We start from the raw sequence: 17,088 nt of genomic DNA on the forward strand, positions 1-17,088 counted from the left end.
CAGGTGAGATAGCAGTTGGGTAGAAAAAGCTTCAAAGAATGTAAAATGTCCTCTGTCAGTCTCCATTTAGTGCCAAACTGCTGTGTCTTACTCAGCCAGACCTGACGCCTGGGAGGGCCCAAGGACCTCCAGTCACCAGCCTGCTCCTACACTGGTGTTTTTGGTGGTGTCTTCCATTTTGGCTGTGTGGTGTGGTTAGGGTAAAGGGAAGTACCTTTTCTTCCTCAGCACAGACACTTGATGAGGTATAAAAACCATCATTCTCCTTCTTTTGGGTCTTCTTGTGGCCTTCTTTTCCTAAGAATTTATGGGGCATCAGCTTTGTACAAAGTATACAGATTCTCCTTATCTTACTTTATCTCTTAATGAAAACAGATTTCTTCTCAACTGTACCAATCTTGTCTCATTTTTCTGATCCCTGAAGATAGGAAATAGCAATATGAAGGTCCACACCAAGATTTGGCAGCAGCTGAGAGCTTCATGTGTGGCAGATAACTACTGGACATGTGTGGATGTGGACACATAACTGTTTTTGTCTTGGTCATTTCATGGTGTTGTTTATAATTCTTTACCCTGTTAAACTTATTGGCCACTAGTTCAAGCAGCAATGGGAGTGGTTTGGTTTTTTTTCCTTGTGTTTTCAAGCATCCCTAAAACATTTTTTGGCTTCTTTCTAAGATCTACTAATATGCCTTAACATATTGCTCTTATGAAGAGTCACATCTAAGAGGCTGAAAACAAATGCATGCCAGATCTCACTTAGGCATCCTGTCTAATTAGTCTTAAGTATAAGCAGTGGAGTAGTTTTGTATTGTGTACATGTTTTTTAAAGCAAATTTTTGCTGTCTTTGATTTCTATATTAATTTGGAAAACATGCTCCAAGAGTAGAATTTGTTTCACATTTGTTTCAAATTCAAAGTAAAGTCCTTTACCCCCAACCAAAGAATTTGCAAGAGGAAAAAAATGAGTTTGTTGACCTTATCATGGCTGGATCTCATCCTGATCCAGTGCCAAATCTTTTTTAGCATTGAAAGGAAGTAAAAACAAGAATTAAGAACTTTCTCTGATTACTGCTGGGATAGTAGCATTTCCTCTACCTGCAATGAAATGCTTCAAAGCAACCATTTATTCAGGCAGTGTAATTCGTATCTCTTTTTACTGGCTGACTTACGTCTTTTATTTTACCATATCACTCGGGCCTGTGTCCCTACTACCTGATTTTATTCACCTGAGAGACATGTCTTCAGAGGGTGGTGACTGATTGCTTCCTGGAGAGGAGGAGCAGAGAGTGCTTGGCATGCCCCAGTGGCAATGCCTGCCTAAGAGACTTGTTATCTCTGTGCTAGAGCTCTCTTGCTTGCTTTTTCTCACTCTTCCTTGATTGTGTGGCCTTCATTGAGCATGTCTTTCCTTCTAGCTTTGTGTCACAAATTACATAAAGAATATAAATATGTAAAAAGAGTACCTCAGGTTTTTAACTTTGACCAACTAGACCAAAGGAAAAAGGAGGAGAGGGTGTTAAAATGACTGTTAGCTATTTGCTTATAGGGTACCTAAGCGTTGCCTAGCATTCATGTCTTTGAAAATCTGCCCTCAAGGTAAAAGACGCTGTGCTGTGCTCAACCTGTGCAAAAGTTAGCAAACATTCAGAATGTGTTTGGAAGATTAATAGTGTCATAATTTTCCTCACCCCATGGGTGTTTTTTTTCCTTTCTTCCCCCCATAAAGCGGTGTACTAGGGGCTCATCAGGCTGTGTGTTAAATAATTGAGTTGTTATGCCAACAGGCTGTGCTAAAAAGTGTTACATCAGTGATTTCTTTTTCATCTCACTGCACTTTGATCTCCTGCTATAAAGCAGAAGATCTAACAGTGGAAACTTTTGAAGATGATAGATGAATTGTACTAATTTGCTTTTCATAATCCTTACAAAAAATGTCCGTCCTTATCAGTCAGAAAAGATTTAATATCTGTTGTCTCTCAAGTCTCATATTATCAGGATTGCAAATTATGGAATCACTGTTATGAAATATTTTACTAGTATATTTTGTAATGCTGCTGTAAAACCTTTAGGATAAATTGATAAAGATGCCTCTTTGTTATAACCATGCTTTGGTTTTTGTATTTTCTCACTAAAATGTAAAATTTCTTTTCAAGAGAGCACTGTGCAGTAGTGAATAGTTGATGTCCTTATTGATGTTAATTGCCCAGCTTTAATTTCATATCACTGGAATTCACTGAAACTGTCAATCCAAATATACTAATTCCAAACATTATATATGGTGCTGAAACAAATGGTGGAAGTCTTGGCTCCTGATATAGAAAGTGCTGTAGCTGAAGGAACCATTGTGACAGTAAGTAGTGGGTAGAGTACTGTTTGCAGATTTTGAGAGCATAAAATATGGCATCTTTTAGGAAGGAACAACTGTTTGGGCTTGTCTCTGGATGAAATCCACACTTATATTTTCAGATTAAGTCAGTAATGTTAGTGCAGTTGCCCAGAATTTCATCCAGCACGATCTCACGCAGTATATCTTTCATTAATTAAGCTCCCCACATCTTTGGTAAATCCTGCTTAAAGAAAATTGTCAGCAATGCTTAAAATTATAAAAAATGTTCACCAGCTCTGATTATATTTTCTCTCTTTTCTTTGCTATAGCTTTGGGCCAGATAATGCTTTATGTTGATGGCATGAATGGAGTGATAAATCATAATGAAACTATCCAATGGCTGTACACACTTATTGGCTCAAAGGTAAGACTCTCAAAAATTCTCATTTTATATGGTTTTGGTGTTCTTTTAATGCATTTTATTTCTTTTATGCTTTTAAGGTATAAATTAAGCTCTAAAATATTCCATAATATTCCATGTGGAAAACAGGTCACATTAAGCTCTTACTTCTTTCCTACTGTTTTTATACTCTTTTATCAGTACTACTCTTTCCTTGAAAGCAAAGCTGCCCTCATTACTGTCTGTTGTCATTGCACTTGACCATGTAGAAAATGTTTTGGTTCTGTAGTTGCAGTTCCCTAGGCGTTCTTTGGAACTGCTCTACTCACCATTCTACACTGCTCAGCTGTGCTGAACACTGGGGGAGGGCAGTTCAGAGTGACCTGCTTCCTAAACTGGAATAAACAAGTTTACTTGGAAGCTACCTGCAGCAATCATCTAGGCCAAATGCCTGACAGCTTCACTTCATGAAGGTTGTTCAAATACTTCTGAAACACTGCCAGGTTTGAGACTTTGCCCACCCCTCCAGTAAGCCTCTTCCAGTGTTTGTCCACCCTCTCAGCAAAGAAATGCTGCCAAATGTCAAGCCTTCTTTTGCCTGCAGAGTGCTAGAAGGCAAAGTCTGGTGCTTGCCTACAGGGTATTCTTTGTTGGTCCCTACATATTGAGACAGAAGCTGAAAGCTGGAATATATGTGGCTCGGATATGTCTTCTCCAGTGGAATAGTGATTTATATAGTGCACAGTCTACCTTTAATCCATCTTTGCTGGATTTTGAAAAGCAAGCAGAACACAGAATCTACTGACATGCCATCTTGAGGGGCGATAGGATAGGTAAACCCTCAAGAACATCCTTCTCCAGCTTGTTGGCTCTCTTAATAAGCTTTAGGAAGCTTATTAAGGCCTGCCAGAGGCTGCTGCTGCTCTGATCATGCAGACCTGTACATTGATAAATATGTATGACACAATAGCTGGAACAGAGTATGGTAGCTGTTGTTTACAACTCAAAAGTTGCTATAATTGGTGGAGCTGAATCCATAGTTATAGTTACTAAGAAATTTCCAGGAATGTTTCAAGTATTTGGTTACAGATCGTTACTGTTGGGTACTGTAGTGACATGGAGAGGCTCCTGCTCTCCCCTTTTTCTCTGATAGATCTCATAACACAAGGAGAAAGAGCTCAATGTCCCAGGGGTCCTTTTTAAACTAGAATTTTTTTCTACAATGTGCAAACTTCACTGCTGCAGCAGATTGTCAAGTCAAAGAACAGATGCTGCAGTATTGAAAAAAACTGATTTATCTTGAGTTGACGTACCTATATGGGTGGATAAGTAAAAGTAAGTTAATTACGGTTATCAAATGTCAGGCTTCATGACTGGGAAAAGATAAGGGGAAACTTTTCCCCAGTGTAAAATGTTCTACTGTTGTCTAGGCATTACTCTAAGCCATTTGTCCTTTTGAAATAAGGGATGTTGCCACAGTTGGAAAAGCAATGTGAGATGAGAGAGAAACCATTTGCTTTGTATAGATCCTCATTTTCTATGGAACAGATAAAAGAGCAAAAAAGGAACAAAAATACTGCCATGTCCGTGACTATTTTAATTCTCTAAAGCACATACTGGGGGTGGAATGGGAAAGAAACATGACTGTACTGCTACCTTGCAGATTAAATTCTTTCTAGATTTTCTTGCTTTGAGTACTGCAGCTCTTGGGTCCTTAAGCTCCTTTCTCCCTCCCCCATCGCCAGCCTGAATGATTATCTCCATGTCCTGGCTCAGTGCCTGCAGCTGAGGAATGCAGGCAATGTGCTTTGAATAGTTTGGTTTCAGGTAGCATCAAAGTTGCTTTTTCATTACTCTTCGACTGTCTTGGAGGAGATCTAAGTCCCTGTCTGTGTGCCAGAAGTTAACTGAAGGTATGGCAGGCTTACTGTCAGTGTGGTGGGACAGCTGCTTTATTCACTTAAAGGTGGTTTTGACTTTCTGTGAAAAATGAAGCCCTGGAATTCGCAATGCACCTACAGTCTGATTTTCAGCCCTGCTATGCTGGTGCCTTTTCCACAGCGAAGATGATGAAAAATATGTTAACATTGTGGAGCAAAAAAGGAACAGTGAAACTGCCAATTAAGTCTTGGGACAAATCCCTCTAATAGGATGCAGGAGGAATATAGTTATTCAGCTGCCACATGATTTCTTGCCTTCTCACAAGCTCTGACTGGGTTTAATATACTTAGCAGTGGAGGTTGTTGAATTTCTTCCACAGATATTTTTTTTATTGTTTTTATCAAAATCTGTAGTGGTTTTTCCCCTTCACTGTTGCTTGCTCTGCTCTGTTTGCAAGGGGCTGCTGGCTCGGTCACCCTTGCTCACTTTGAGCAGTGGATTTTTGCATCACACGGGTTCAACAGAGCACCTTGGGGGCTGGCATGCTCAGCACTGCAACAGCTGGGATTTTGGTACCCAGCTCCAAGATCACTTTATGCACCCAACTTCTGTGTAGGGATGGGGGAAAGACATGGGAAATAAAAATTTCAATTAGTGTGAAAGAACGACTCTAAGCAATTTACTGAAAACCTCCCCAGATTGTTGCCATTTTATTCCTTACTATTGCTAATTCTGCTGCAGTTTTACTCCTCTGAACATCAATGAATGCTTATATTGATGGATTATCAGAAGTTGCCGGTAGTTTTAGTGCTGTTATCTAAGTCTGCTCTGAATAAAGTTATTAGGGAGGCAGTTCGAATTCCAGTGGTGTGACTGCACTGATGCTGTTGTCATTGTACCAATTCAGAGGCACCAGCTGTGTCAGGGTGAAGAACTGAAAAGCAGGAAGAAACTTTATCTTACTTGACTTGTTTGCTATGGCACAGAAAGAACCTTCTGTTGCAGATTGGTATATTATATAGGCACTAGATTGGAAGTGTGATGGTAGCAGTACCATTTTTTAGTGATATTATGTGGAGATAAGAGAATTATTGGCACATCCCCGACTCTTAGGCCCACTACTGGTCCTTCTCAAGATGTGTCCAACCCTAAGTGACCACACCAGTATGTGGCAGGAGCCTTTCACAGGCTGCCTGTAGACTGCTTTCCAACCATCAGTGGCTGATACATCCCTGGCATAAAACATTGGCAACAGGATCCCAATGTAAATGTACATTACTACTATTTCATCATTAGTTATATGGGCAGAAATTCATCAGTGGTTCCCTGTTTGACAAAGCATTCAAGTATGTACTCAGTTATGGGTGTACGGTTACATACTGTTGGCTTCCAGATAACTTTAATACATAACTGAGGTCAGCAGTGAGCTGCTGCAGGCATGCAAAAGAGGACCAAGGCTCTAACCATCTTATATAAGCTACAAATTATGTAAATAGGAAATATTGGTGTCAACCAAGTTTCTTTTAACATTTGGTGCTAGCATGGGACATTTGTGCAAGAGAGTTTGGTTCTTAGAAGACAAAACTAGAAGTCAATTGAATGTTAGTTAACAGTGCTTTCAGAATTGCTTTTTTGTTGTTTGTTTTTTGTTTTTTTTTTTTTAACTAACCTGTCAAGGATGATGCTGATGCCTTAAGCCTTTAGCATTTTAGCTTTCATATTTTCAGATTCTCTGCTGCTTAGGTGCAGTTGTGAGCCTTATATTAAGTGCTAGTAAGCTCTTTCATAGAGTAGGTAGACGAAACAAATCCTTTTTCTGATGGAGGATCAAGGACAATTTTCAGCCCAACAGCACAAACGATGGTGGACTGAAGAGAGAAAACAAGAAGGATGAGACCTCACAACCTGAAGCCGTAATTGGACAATTAAACCCCAATATGCAAATAGACCAAAACTTATAAAAATGTAAGATCTTGTGACCAATCAGCCATTTTGTGACTGTTCTTAGTCCACCTTGGATGTAGCCTTGGTCAGGCTCCTGTCCTGCACAAGGTGGATCCTGGAGGCCTTTCAATACCTATTTTTTACCCTACCTCTGTCCGGTCTCTGTTTCAGGTCAGCCATCCCAAGGCATGAGTTTCTATTTCTATTTCTCAGTGTTTCTTCCACCCATGCGTTGCTACTTCTGCAGTTGAAATTAAGTTTTTGTGTTGTATTGCAAATATGTCACAAATCCACAAGCTGTTGCCAATCCATTTCAAAGCCACTTCTAAGGCATAAAGTGGTCCAAAATCTGAGTTTGGTTTTCACCTTTTCTTTCCCCCTGTTTCTGACTGCTCCTGATAATGATTATTTTTTCCCATTTGATGATCCAGGCTGTTCTAATTTTCCCCAGGGGAGCTAAAGCCCCTTTTTGGCATTGTTTTCAGTGGAAAATAATCCATTTTCAAAGTGGTGCTGGGTAACCTCAGAAGACAGTGTGGAATGCTGGGCCCAGGCTGATACAACGAGGTTGATTAAAGATTCCTATCTCACATCTTGTTTTCATTTTTTCCTCCTACTTTGCTTCTGTCTGAGTCCTAGATTGCAAAGTTAACTACAAACTTTAACTATCAAGTTGTTCCCTGTGCCTTGTGTGAACTTTTTGCTTCCTTTGGTATTGAAGAAATTCCTTTCTGAATGTTTAAAAATGTAATTCTGTCAGAAAGAAGCAATAAAACCCATTTCAAAGCAAAAGGAAAAACAAAACCCAACACATTCAGATAGAACAATGTAGTTTTAGCAGGGAAATTTGTTGATTGCACAAAGAGAGTCATAGAATCCTAGAACCATAGAATTGGTTTGCATTAGGAGTGTTTGTAAAGATTGTTTAGTTCCAGGCTGCCCCTGCCACATGCAGGGACACCTTCCACTAGACCAGGTTTCTCAGGGCCCCATCAGCCTGGTTTCAAACATGTCCATTAGGGGCTGCTTTTTCTGTGTGGTGCCAGGGGTGGGTTATAGTATGCATGTGGTTGGTATTCATTTCATGAGAATTTTGAGAGAAATAATATTCTTATTCACAAAAAACAACTCTATTTTTTTTTAACAAATAAATCATTTAAGTTATGTGGAGGTAAATACTCAGTTGAAAAGCTTGACAAAATTAGTCACTATGCTACACTGAAGACATAAGCCAGTTGAGAATTTGAGAATACCATAACTTCATCTTTTTCTCAAGAAATTCCTCACCCAATCTTATGCAACAGGATTTTAAAGCAGATCTTCAAATAAATATCAAAAGTTGGTTTATAGTAATGGAGAAGGTTACAATTCTAAGGGGCTTAACAGATACAAATAAAATCAAAACAGTAGTATTAGTAGTACCAAACCCCAAAGCATGTTGAATGAAATCACTGCCAACCTGGATGGTATGTATCCTATTGTTGAGAATCTTGGAAATACTAAGTATTTGGATCTCATTCAATTTTATGGCCATATATTTTGAAAAATAATTGTATGTATAGATGGTCTATTCATATGCCTGATTTTTGTGAGCAGGAGATTGTGCTGTAGAACTGTCCTATGCTATTCTCAACATGTTTGGAAGGGGATCTAGCAACTCTCACTAGCTAAAAGAATTAAGAATCCAGGAAAAATCACACAGCTTGGGGAGCTACTGTGATCAATTTTACATGTTTTCTTCCCAATCTGCTGCCCTGGTGGTTAACAAACTTTCCTGCAGCTTCTGACAAATGAGATGCTCCATACAACTTAAGCTCAGGCTATTTAGATTGCTCACTTACCTCCAGCTACAACTCTGACAAGCCTCTAGATTTGTTGTTTTCAGGCCTAGACTGGGTAGAAATGTTAGCTGGTTAGCTGGATATCAATCTTACAGGCTTTTTGGCTCCTTTGCCTCCTGGAAGAGTTCAGAGCAAAACTGAGATCTCCCCTCAAAGCCTAAAAGTATTGTAGTTTCACCCATGGGCTGCCCTCCACTTGAGATCTTGGGCTGTGTTGAACTGGTACGACTGCTTTGAGTTCACTGAAACTCTGAACTTTCAGTTTAGCAGCTGCCTCTTATAGTTAATCTATTGTGCATTTGGCCATTGAACCGTTATAAAAATGGCTATGGGAGGGAGAAACCTGGCTTTACAGGAACTTTCCTATTTCCTACCTCTCGAGGTCTTGAGCCTACGCTCACCCAGGCTGCCAGAGAGTTTTCTTCTTCTTTCACTCAGAAACTGGATCAGCACTGTTGCATGAACTGAGTTTATTTTGAATTGTATTTCATTAGTGCTTTGAAGATAAGGATCAGGATGTTGCAATAAACTTGGAATAGGATGCACTAGCCAGCACAGACTGTGTTAAGCACTTGCTTTGGTCTTTCCAACTCAGCAGACAGATTGCTGTGAGTGCTGCTGTACTTTACCAAACATATGTAGATAGATTTCAAAGTCCTTCCATCAAACATAAAAGTTGTTGAGTCCTGCAGCACTAACTATTCCTGTAGATCCATCTGTTGCATTCACTTATGAGTATTTTGAAGGGATGAATACACATTTTTCTGTGTTCGGAATGACCTCTTGTAGATTAAGGAGATACTAGAAAACACACAATTCCCTCACAAGACATCAGAGATCTGATTTCAACTCATTTGAAGTGGGGAATGAGAAAATGTAATGATTAACTGCCAACAATGTGGCAAATCCTCAGACCCAACTTTTCATTCACCCTCATCTGTTCAAAACTGTTTAAGAAAGTGTCAGGTTAGAGCTGAATGAAATATGTCCAGCTATTCCAAGAAAATACATCTATGCAGATGTACAAATTTCTTGTTTTTAAGGAAAGGCAAGAAGAGAGAAAAAAGCAAGGGTTATACTAGAATTAGGTGGGGTAAAAACTGAAAAACAAGCTAAAGTCACTGCTAGCTTTTAGAATTGCCTTGATTTCCCTCACTACAGTAGTTCAGTGTCACAGGCCTGTTACTATTCACATTTGTGAACAAAGTGCTGTGCTTCATACCCTAGCTATTCATATCTATATTAATTGGACAATGGATTAATTATATAATTAATTAATATATATTAAATTAATATTTATATCTGCTATTAGCTCCTAGTGTTTTCTAATAAGCATTATGTCCAGCATTGCTTTGAAAGGAGAATGTGCAGTTGGAAAGTTTGTCTGTATTGAGGACTGACTCTAAAGAAAATAGAGCCTATTTTTTCCAGCATGCTTGAAGCTGCCAGTGGGAAATGTCTTTGACAATAAAATCAACTGGCTGACCAAAAAAAATACATAAAATAAGTTGTCAAGTGAAACAGAATGAAGAAAAAAAAGAGAGTTGCTCTAAGGATAAAAAGATGCTGGTTATAAGTATGCACATGTGATTTTTATGCATATCTAAATGTACCAATCAACTTGGCCAGTATAAAGCACATTGTAGTCATTATGCCAAACCTTTTGGGACGGCTGTGCTATTATTTTTCAGGGTAGAAATATCAGTAGTCCTAACTCAGGAGTTTAATAAGCTGCATTTTCAGGAGTGTTTTAGAGTTAAAATAAGCAGTTGCATCTGTACCTTTTCTGGGAACACTGTTTCATGAACTCTGGTGCATAATGCTTCAGTTTCCAGGGCTGCCCATTTTCTGGTCTTGTTACTCTTAGTTGTTACAGTAATGTATCTTTTTTTGACAGTGGCTGTGGTGCTTGGCGGGAAGGCATGTGAGCTATTAGAAAGTTTAGCTGGAGGAGCAGGGAGAACCTCTTCTGGTGCACAGTCATTGAAATGTCACCAAACTCAAATTTGTTAACTCAGACCTTTAGTGCAGGGCAAGTGATACAGTTTTTTTAATCTATTTAATAGTTAAAATAAGCATTTGTAAAACATCCTGTAATGCAAATACCCTCTGTGCTCAGTCATTCTTTTTTGCCTTCACTGACAGAATCATGTCAGTGCAATGTGTGGTAAGGAGATGGATCACTATGTTTCATAAGAAAATACCCTGAGATTGGCTCAGTTGGTTATAGCACAGTTCTAATAGCACCAAGGTTGTGGGCTCTATCCTTGAACGGGCCATTCATTTAAGAGATGGACTTCATGAGCCTGGTGAGTCCCATCCAATTCAGACTATTCTGTGGTTCTGTGAAAATGCACCATGGTGAATGGATATGTTTCAACAAAGTACCAGTACCTCATCTGAGCCACATGGTGAGACCAGTACAAGAAACAAACCTGGCATCCAGATTTCCTGAGACTAATTTAGTGTCTTGAATTTCAGGTAGAGATTTTGGTTTTTCTGCCAGTAGAAAGCAGCATATGGTGGTGGAGGGTGGCAGTGGTGGTGCTGAGAAGACTCCTGCACTCCTACAGGAGAAAGGAGGTGGCTAACCTTTTGCATTCTTGAGTAGGTGTTAACATTCTGGGATTTTATGACTGTAAAAGAAAGGGCATTATGGTTAACTTTTACTTAATCCATCAGATTTGAAGAATACAGATATTCCACCCTTATTTTAACAGACCTTTGGGCTCAGTTTACTTATTTATCTCTATACACTATGATAATTATTCTGTGATAAGCAGAGTTCAAATAATTCATAGGATGTTTTTGTTAATAACTTAATTTCTCAAAATGTTTGTAGTAAACTTTGTAACTTCATTACCAGATTACTCCTTCCTCTCACCTCTATTTTGATGATTAATAATAATCATCAAAATAATTATGGAATTGTTATTAAAGATTTTTGAGAATTGCACAATTGGTATGGATCCTTTTTACAGAATTTTGAAGAAATGCAAGGAGAGTCTGCATGGATGTAGCAGAAATTCCCCACAAACTCTTTCAAATGTTTGTCTGTGCAAAGATCTCTTACGCCTCCAAAAGTATGACTTGAGTCTGCTGTGTACTCTGCAGCCACTGTAATGAGCCATATAGGACCCATCTTTTCCTGTAGAATTGTGCTGTTTAATTTAATCTTATCTCTGTTATTTTCCTGACTGTCCTCTTTTTGAACTGAAACTGAACTAGAATAGACTTCATTCCCTTTATTTTCCCTCTTAAAGTCATCCTGATTTTCTTCTTAAATCAGTATTTGTCCTCGTTCCCATATATATAGTGCAGTAGTGGAATTCTGCCTGCAGGAAAGAAAGTGGTGTCCAACATTTTCTGCAGCGTCATGTAAACCAGATCCAGGACAGTTCAGCCAACACAGCAGTTAATATACCAGTGTTTTGCTTGTAGCTTAGCCTGGAAGAATGGCCCAGATAGGGAGAGTTTTTACATTGGGAGACCCAGGCTGAATCCAGCTTCCAGGCACATTCTTGAACCAGTTTGCAAATCCCTTTTTGCCTTGGTCCCTCATCTGGAAAATTGGTATTTGGATTTTAGAGCCCTGGAGGAAGAACATAAGGGAGTAGAAAGACAGATTATACGTGAAGACAGATACGTAGGTGAAAGTTGAACCTGATACTAATTGTTACCATATCTGTTCTTTTGGCATCACTCAAAAATGTTTGCCATTCTTATATTTAGATATACTTGTTCTTTAAAGCAATGGCCACTAGCTGAATATACTTGGATAACAGAAAAAATACGCTGTTTCAAAAATGGAAACTACCAAAGCACACATGATGGCTCTATGTTCAGCATGTAGGGCACCCCAAGGAACCTCTGAGTTGTCACCAGCTCAGGTCCCTCACCAGATTAGAGCCCAAGATTAATTATGGTTACCTCACAGATTTTATATTGGTCTCCTTAGTTACAGGACTTCCTTAGGAAAGAAGTCTGGTAAGATGTGTGGACCTCAATTACTTTTCATAAGATCAAGATCAAAAGGAAAATTCTTTAATAGGTTTTCTTTCTTTTTTTTTTTTTCTTTTTTTTTTCTTTTTCTCCCCACAGTCCTCTAAGAGTAGTTTATACCATATAAAGACTTTTCAGAATGATTTCCAACATACCAGCAGGTTTTCTAGCTGGCTCCCATGATACACTGAAATGAACCTCATCTGGGCATGCTGTGTACTCTCTTCCCATATTCTGACCCTCTTTGATCACAGCAATTGAACAAGGAGTTCAGATGCATCCTGGTTTGCCCCCCTCTATCTCTCCACTATTTCCCCTTTTTGAAGACCACATTAATAAAAAACAAGAATGTGATGTTCAATATGAAAAATACTGTTAATACCTCAGCCAGCATGGAATTTTTGTAGATTGGCCCCTTTCATTTTTGAATTTCCTCTTCTTATTAGAAGACACACAACTGTAGTAAATGTATGCTTTGTCTTTTTCATTTCCAGCAGTGTGTAACTGCTTCCTTCTTTAGCTCAGCAATAAAATTAAAGCAACCTCTCAGAAGCCATTTTTCTCCACTGCACTTTAAATGTCAGTGTGGTTGTCTAAGCATCTTATTTTTATGATTTTGGAGGGAAATGTAGCATTTCTCTAACTTACAGATTGAATGCTTCTGCTTCTCCAATTAGGCTTTGCATATGACACAGGCTTTCTTGTAGAAAAGAAAGAGTAAAGTGGGACAAGAGGCTCCTATAGCTATTAATGCATGGAGTTGCCTGAAAACTGTTGAGGCAACTGTCCCTGGGGACCGTGTTTTAGTTCACTGTATTTTCCTGAAGATACAAAATATATTAAAAATATATTATATATATTACATCTATTAAATTTAGTAAAATATTTTACTATATTTATTAAATGGAGAAAATAGAATTCCACTTCATAATTTTTGCTCCTCTGTGTCACTGCCATTCTGTGTGGTTTGCAGTGCTTTCTGTTCAGGTAATTTTTTCTTTTTCACTTTGTCACCTGCAGTCTAGCTTCCACAAATACACACTCTTGTCATGTTTGGTGTTTTTTAGGCCACTCTCCCAGGCACACAGGAACTGCAGAGCCTTTTGCATTTAAGATTGTGCATAGCTGTAGGGGGAAAGACAGTTTGCTTCCAGATCTGCAATGCTCAGATAGATGTCTGTAATAGCTGTGGATGCAATAGAGAGATTTGAGGCAAACTTCCTTAGAATCATGATATACTTCAACTTTCATCACTGGTCTGCAAAATTTTCCCTTCTTTTTTCCATTACTTCCTCTTCTGATGAAGGGATGCAATGTGAATGCCCAAGTTCAGCTGCTGGCAGTGGAAGATCATTCATGGCAGAGCGTCAGACAAAAAAAATTTGATTTGCTACACAGAAATTGAAGGTTCTGTTAAAGACACATTGCCATTTACTAGGGTGGCTTTTGAATAGGAACAGCCAGGGCTCCAAGGGTGTCCCAAGGCATTGGGCCATGGGACAGGATCTGAAAACTGAGCACCAGATTTTCTTGATGTCATCATATGATGTAGTACTACAGTTACTCATCTTGGAAATTGTTTTGTTTTATTTCCCTGCTGCTCAGAAGGGTGGGTTAGGATTATTCATCATCTTTGGCTAAACTGACATGAAGTTATGTGGAACAGATGGACCAGACTTACTTTACCTACAGGCGTGAATAGTTCAATCCCAGTCTGCACCATTTATGATACTGTGGATGTTATAGCACTGATAGCATCCTGCCACTTGAGTTATTGGTTAGTTACAGAAAAAAATGAAGCCTAAACCAGCATCCTGCTCTTTACCACTCTTTTCAAAGGGTTGTCTTCCAAAGATTTTGCAGTAGGTTGCCTTTCATAGAAGTAAGTTGCAGTCTGAGAGGGAAAAAGGGAGGCATTTCACTCATTCGACCTCCAGGAAGTTTTAGTATTTCCCTTTTCTTTGAAAACATGCTTTTGATTTGTGTGTCTGATTTAATTTTAAATCCTTCTTCGTCAATGAAAATAGTTTAAATGTCCTGTATCTTTAGAACCAAAGGGAAATTAAAATTTTAGACTGGATATTGGTACCTCCTGCCTTCATCTGAGGTTCCAGCTTTCTTCGTGGACACATGCAGATGAAAGCTGATAACTCATTTTCTCTGACTCCTCTGGAGAAGCAACATCGTTAGTGGTGGCCACCACCTGCTTGACAAGAGACCTGACAGGACACATCTGTACAGCCAAGATACAGAAAACACTGCAAATGTTCTCATGTAGAAGGAAAAAAGCATCAGTGAGGGGAATGAAAAAAGCAACTTGTCTTCTCTGCCTGAGAAAAAGCATCCCACAGCACCACCTAGCAGGCGCAGATGGATATGAATTAACAGTGTGAGGACAGGACTAGGGCAAAATGCTCCTGGGAGAATACAATGTTGAGCAGGACTACGTGCTTTAAAGCACCTATTCCATCTGATACCTGGCACAGGTCATTGATGTAAACTGAGTTGTGCTGTCCTTCCCTCAGGCAACTGGTATCCTTTAGTTTTGGGTATCTGTAGCTTCACACAGCTAATTAATCTCTCTGCATGTCTAATGAAATGCATCTTCAGTGCATTTTTTGTAATCTGGAGTTTTTCTCTTTAATTCCATGTATTTCTAACACACCTAGCTTAATCAGAATGATGGCATTACTTATGGAATTTTATGTTTCTGTCTGCAATCAGTCCAAGGTGCTGGGGAGGAATTACCCAGCTGCCTGCTGAGGAATACTGCCAGAGCACAGATTCTGAAGAGGCCAGCAAGCACATCTTGGTCCCACTCCCATGACTGAGAAAAATGTAGTATAAAACAGTTAGGCTGAAGCTGCTAGATGTCTCTGTTTTTAAAAGTTGTTTTATATGTTTGTTTTTCTAGGGGGCCCAGAACATGGAGCTTTCTTTTGAGCTGCAAATGTGAAGTATCTGTTTGTGATTCTGTAGCAGCCTATTGCCTCTATCTTGTTATTTGGTTAATTTTGCTCATCTCCATAGCTTACACAGCCTTTTAGCCTTCATCCTGCCATCCTAAATAGGCAGAAATGAAAGGCTCTGGCAATACCCACTTGTGGGAAGCTGTCTAGGAGATTGAAGCAAAAAGTTGGGGCTGCAATTAAAGACATGATTTCAGAGCATGAGTTGTAGATGGTTATGGTGAGCTAGAGCAGCACTGATTCCCTTATGAATTGTGCTGTGGATATATGGGTTAAAAAAAAAAGACTCAGTGATTAGGGAGGAGGACTAAGACTTTCAGCTTGCAGAGATTTTTAGTTTGGCATTATGCATTTACACTGACCTGCTGTACTACTCAGAGGCAGTACAGAGAGATCTCTGGCAGCAAGACTGAAATCCAGTCTTTTTCATGTTCTGAGATCTTATTTTCCTGGTTAAAGCAGGTGACTTTCTATCAAGACTCTTAATAAAAATAGAATTCAAGAACTGTATGACTAAATCCCTATGTGGAAACCTAAAATAATTATTTCAAATATTGTGAGACATTTTTGCTCTTATTAAAGGAAATGTGCTCGTATAGTAGCTTGGGGGGAGCGCGGGGGTGGGGAAGTGGAAGCATCACCAGAAAAACCCAAGTTTTTTTCTGATGTTTCCATACTTACTGTGGTAATATCTTTCATGCCATTCACATGGTTGCTCCATGTGAGAGCCTACCATGAAAAACTTTCTAAAAACAAGCAAAATTACACCAAAAGAGTTCAGTGTGATTTTAGTACTCTCAATAAAGTCACCTCCTCAAAACTTGTACTCCACTGTGCTGAAAGGGTCAAATCTCCATTACATCTGCTTTTGGCTAAATCTATAGGAACTATTCCCATCAGGCATTACACAGCTACCACAGTACATTTCAGTTGAGCTTTCTTGGATACAAAGGATCATGTTCTGGAGCAGTTTATTTTACTGCTTTTGTGAACTGCTACCCCTCATTAGGGCATCACTGTATTTACTGATTTTGTCTGCAGTTACTCTTGACTTCAGAAGAAAGTGGAAGTAATCTGTTGTGGTTAGTTCAGGAAAAAGAAAGGGTTGGGGTTTTTTTGTTGGGTTCTCCCCCTCTCCCTGTCTCCTTTCTATCCCTCTTTCTGTCTGTACTGCTCCCAAAGAACTGAAGCAACAGCTCAAAATTGATCTATGATGCAAGTCAAATCACTGCTGATAATGATCTCATGCTTCTGTGGGTTCAGCTCTTTGAATGACCCTGGCAATTACTTGGCTAAAAACTATTCAAGTCCCAGATGCTGAATAATTCTTAAATACTGTGTCTGAAATATGTTTCATTATGATGAAACAAAACTGAAAAATGTGTGAAATAATGCCACAAATAAAGGCACATCTCACTGTGTAGTGGCTTGGTCAAATGTGCTTAGGTCCAGAACAGTGCATTAAGAATCAGATGAAGAGAAACATGGACTCTGGAATCTAATCCCTTGTCCTGATCACTGCTGCTGCAAACCTACCTATAGCTTGGTAGACACAGCCTCCTAGGAATGTACAGGCACATACTTGACTTCAGTTACCTTATTACATTGCTGGTGGTGTTTTTAAGCTTGTTGTCACATTTCAGGTGATTTCAGAGTTGCACTCTGTTGCACTTCTGAGGCTCTTTTAACCTCACTTGGGAGATAGGAACCTAGTCCAGTCTT

General features: G+C 39.2%; 1 protein-coding gene across 4 annotated transcripts in view; it reads left to right on the forward strand.

Annotated features, from left to right (window-relative positions):
• The window catches only part of FHOD3 (formin homology 2 domain containing 3), a gene marked incomplete at its 5' end in the record, with an annotated part of 370,951 nt that overhangs the window by 224,288 nt on the left and 129,575 nt on the right, over positions 1 to 17,088 (forward strand). For all 4 annotated transcript variants that reach the window (XM_083878098.1, XM_083878101.1, XM_083878099.1 and 1 more), the window contains one exon: positions 2,659 to 2,753. In XM_083878098.1, the coding sequence (XP_083734224.1) occupies positions 2,659 to 2,753 (95 nt within the window). The remainder of the gene's footprint in view (positions 1 to 2,658; positions 2,754 to 17,088) is intronic.

Source organism: Zosterops lateralis, assembly GCF_965231275.1.
Source record: "Zosterops lateralis genome assembly, chromosome: 1".
NCBI classification, from domain to species: Eukaryota; Metazoa; Chordata; class Aves; order Passeriformes; family Zosteropidae; genus Zosterops; species Zosterops lateralis.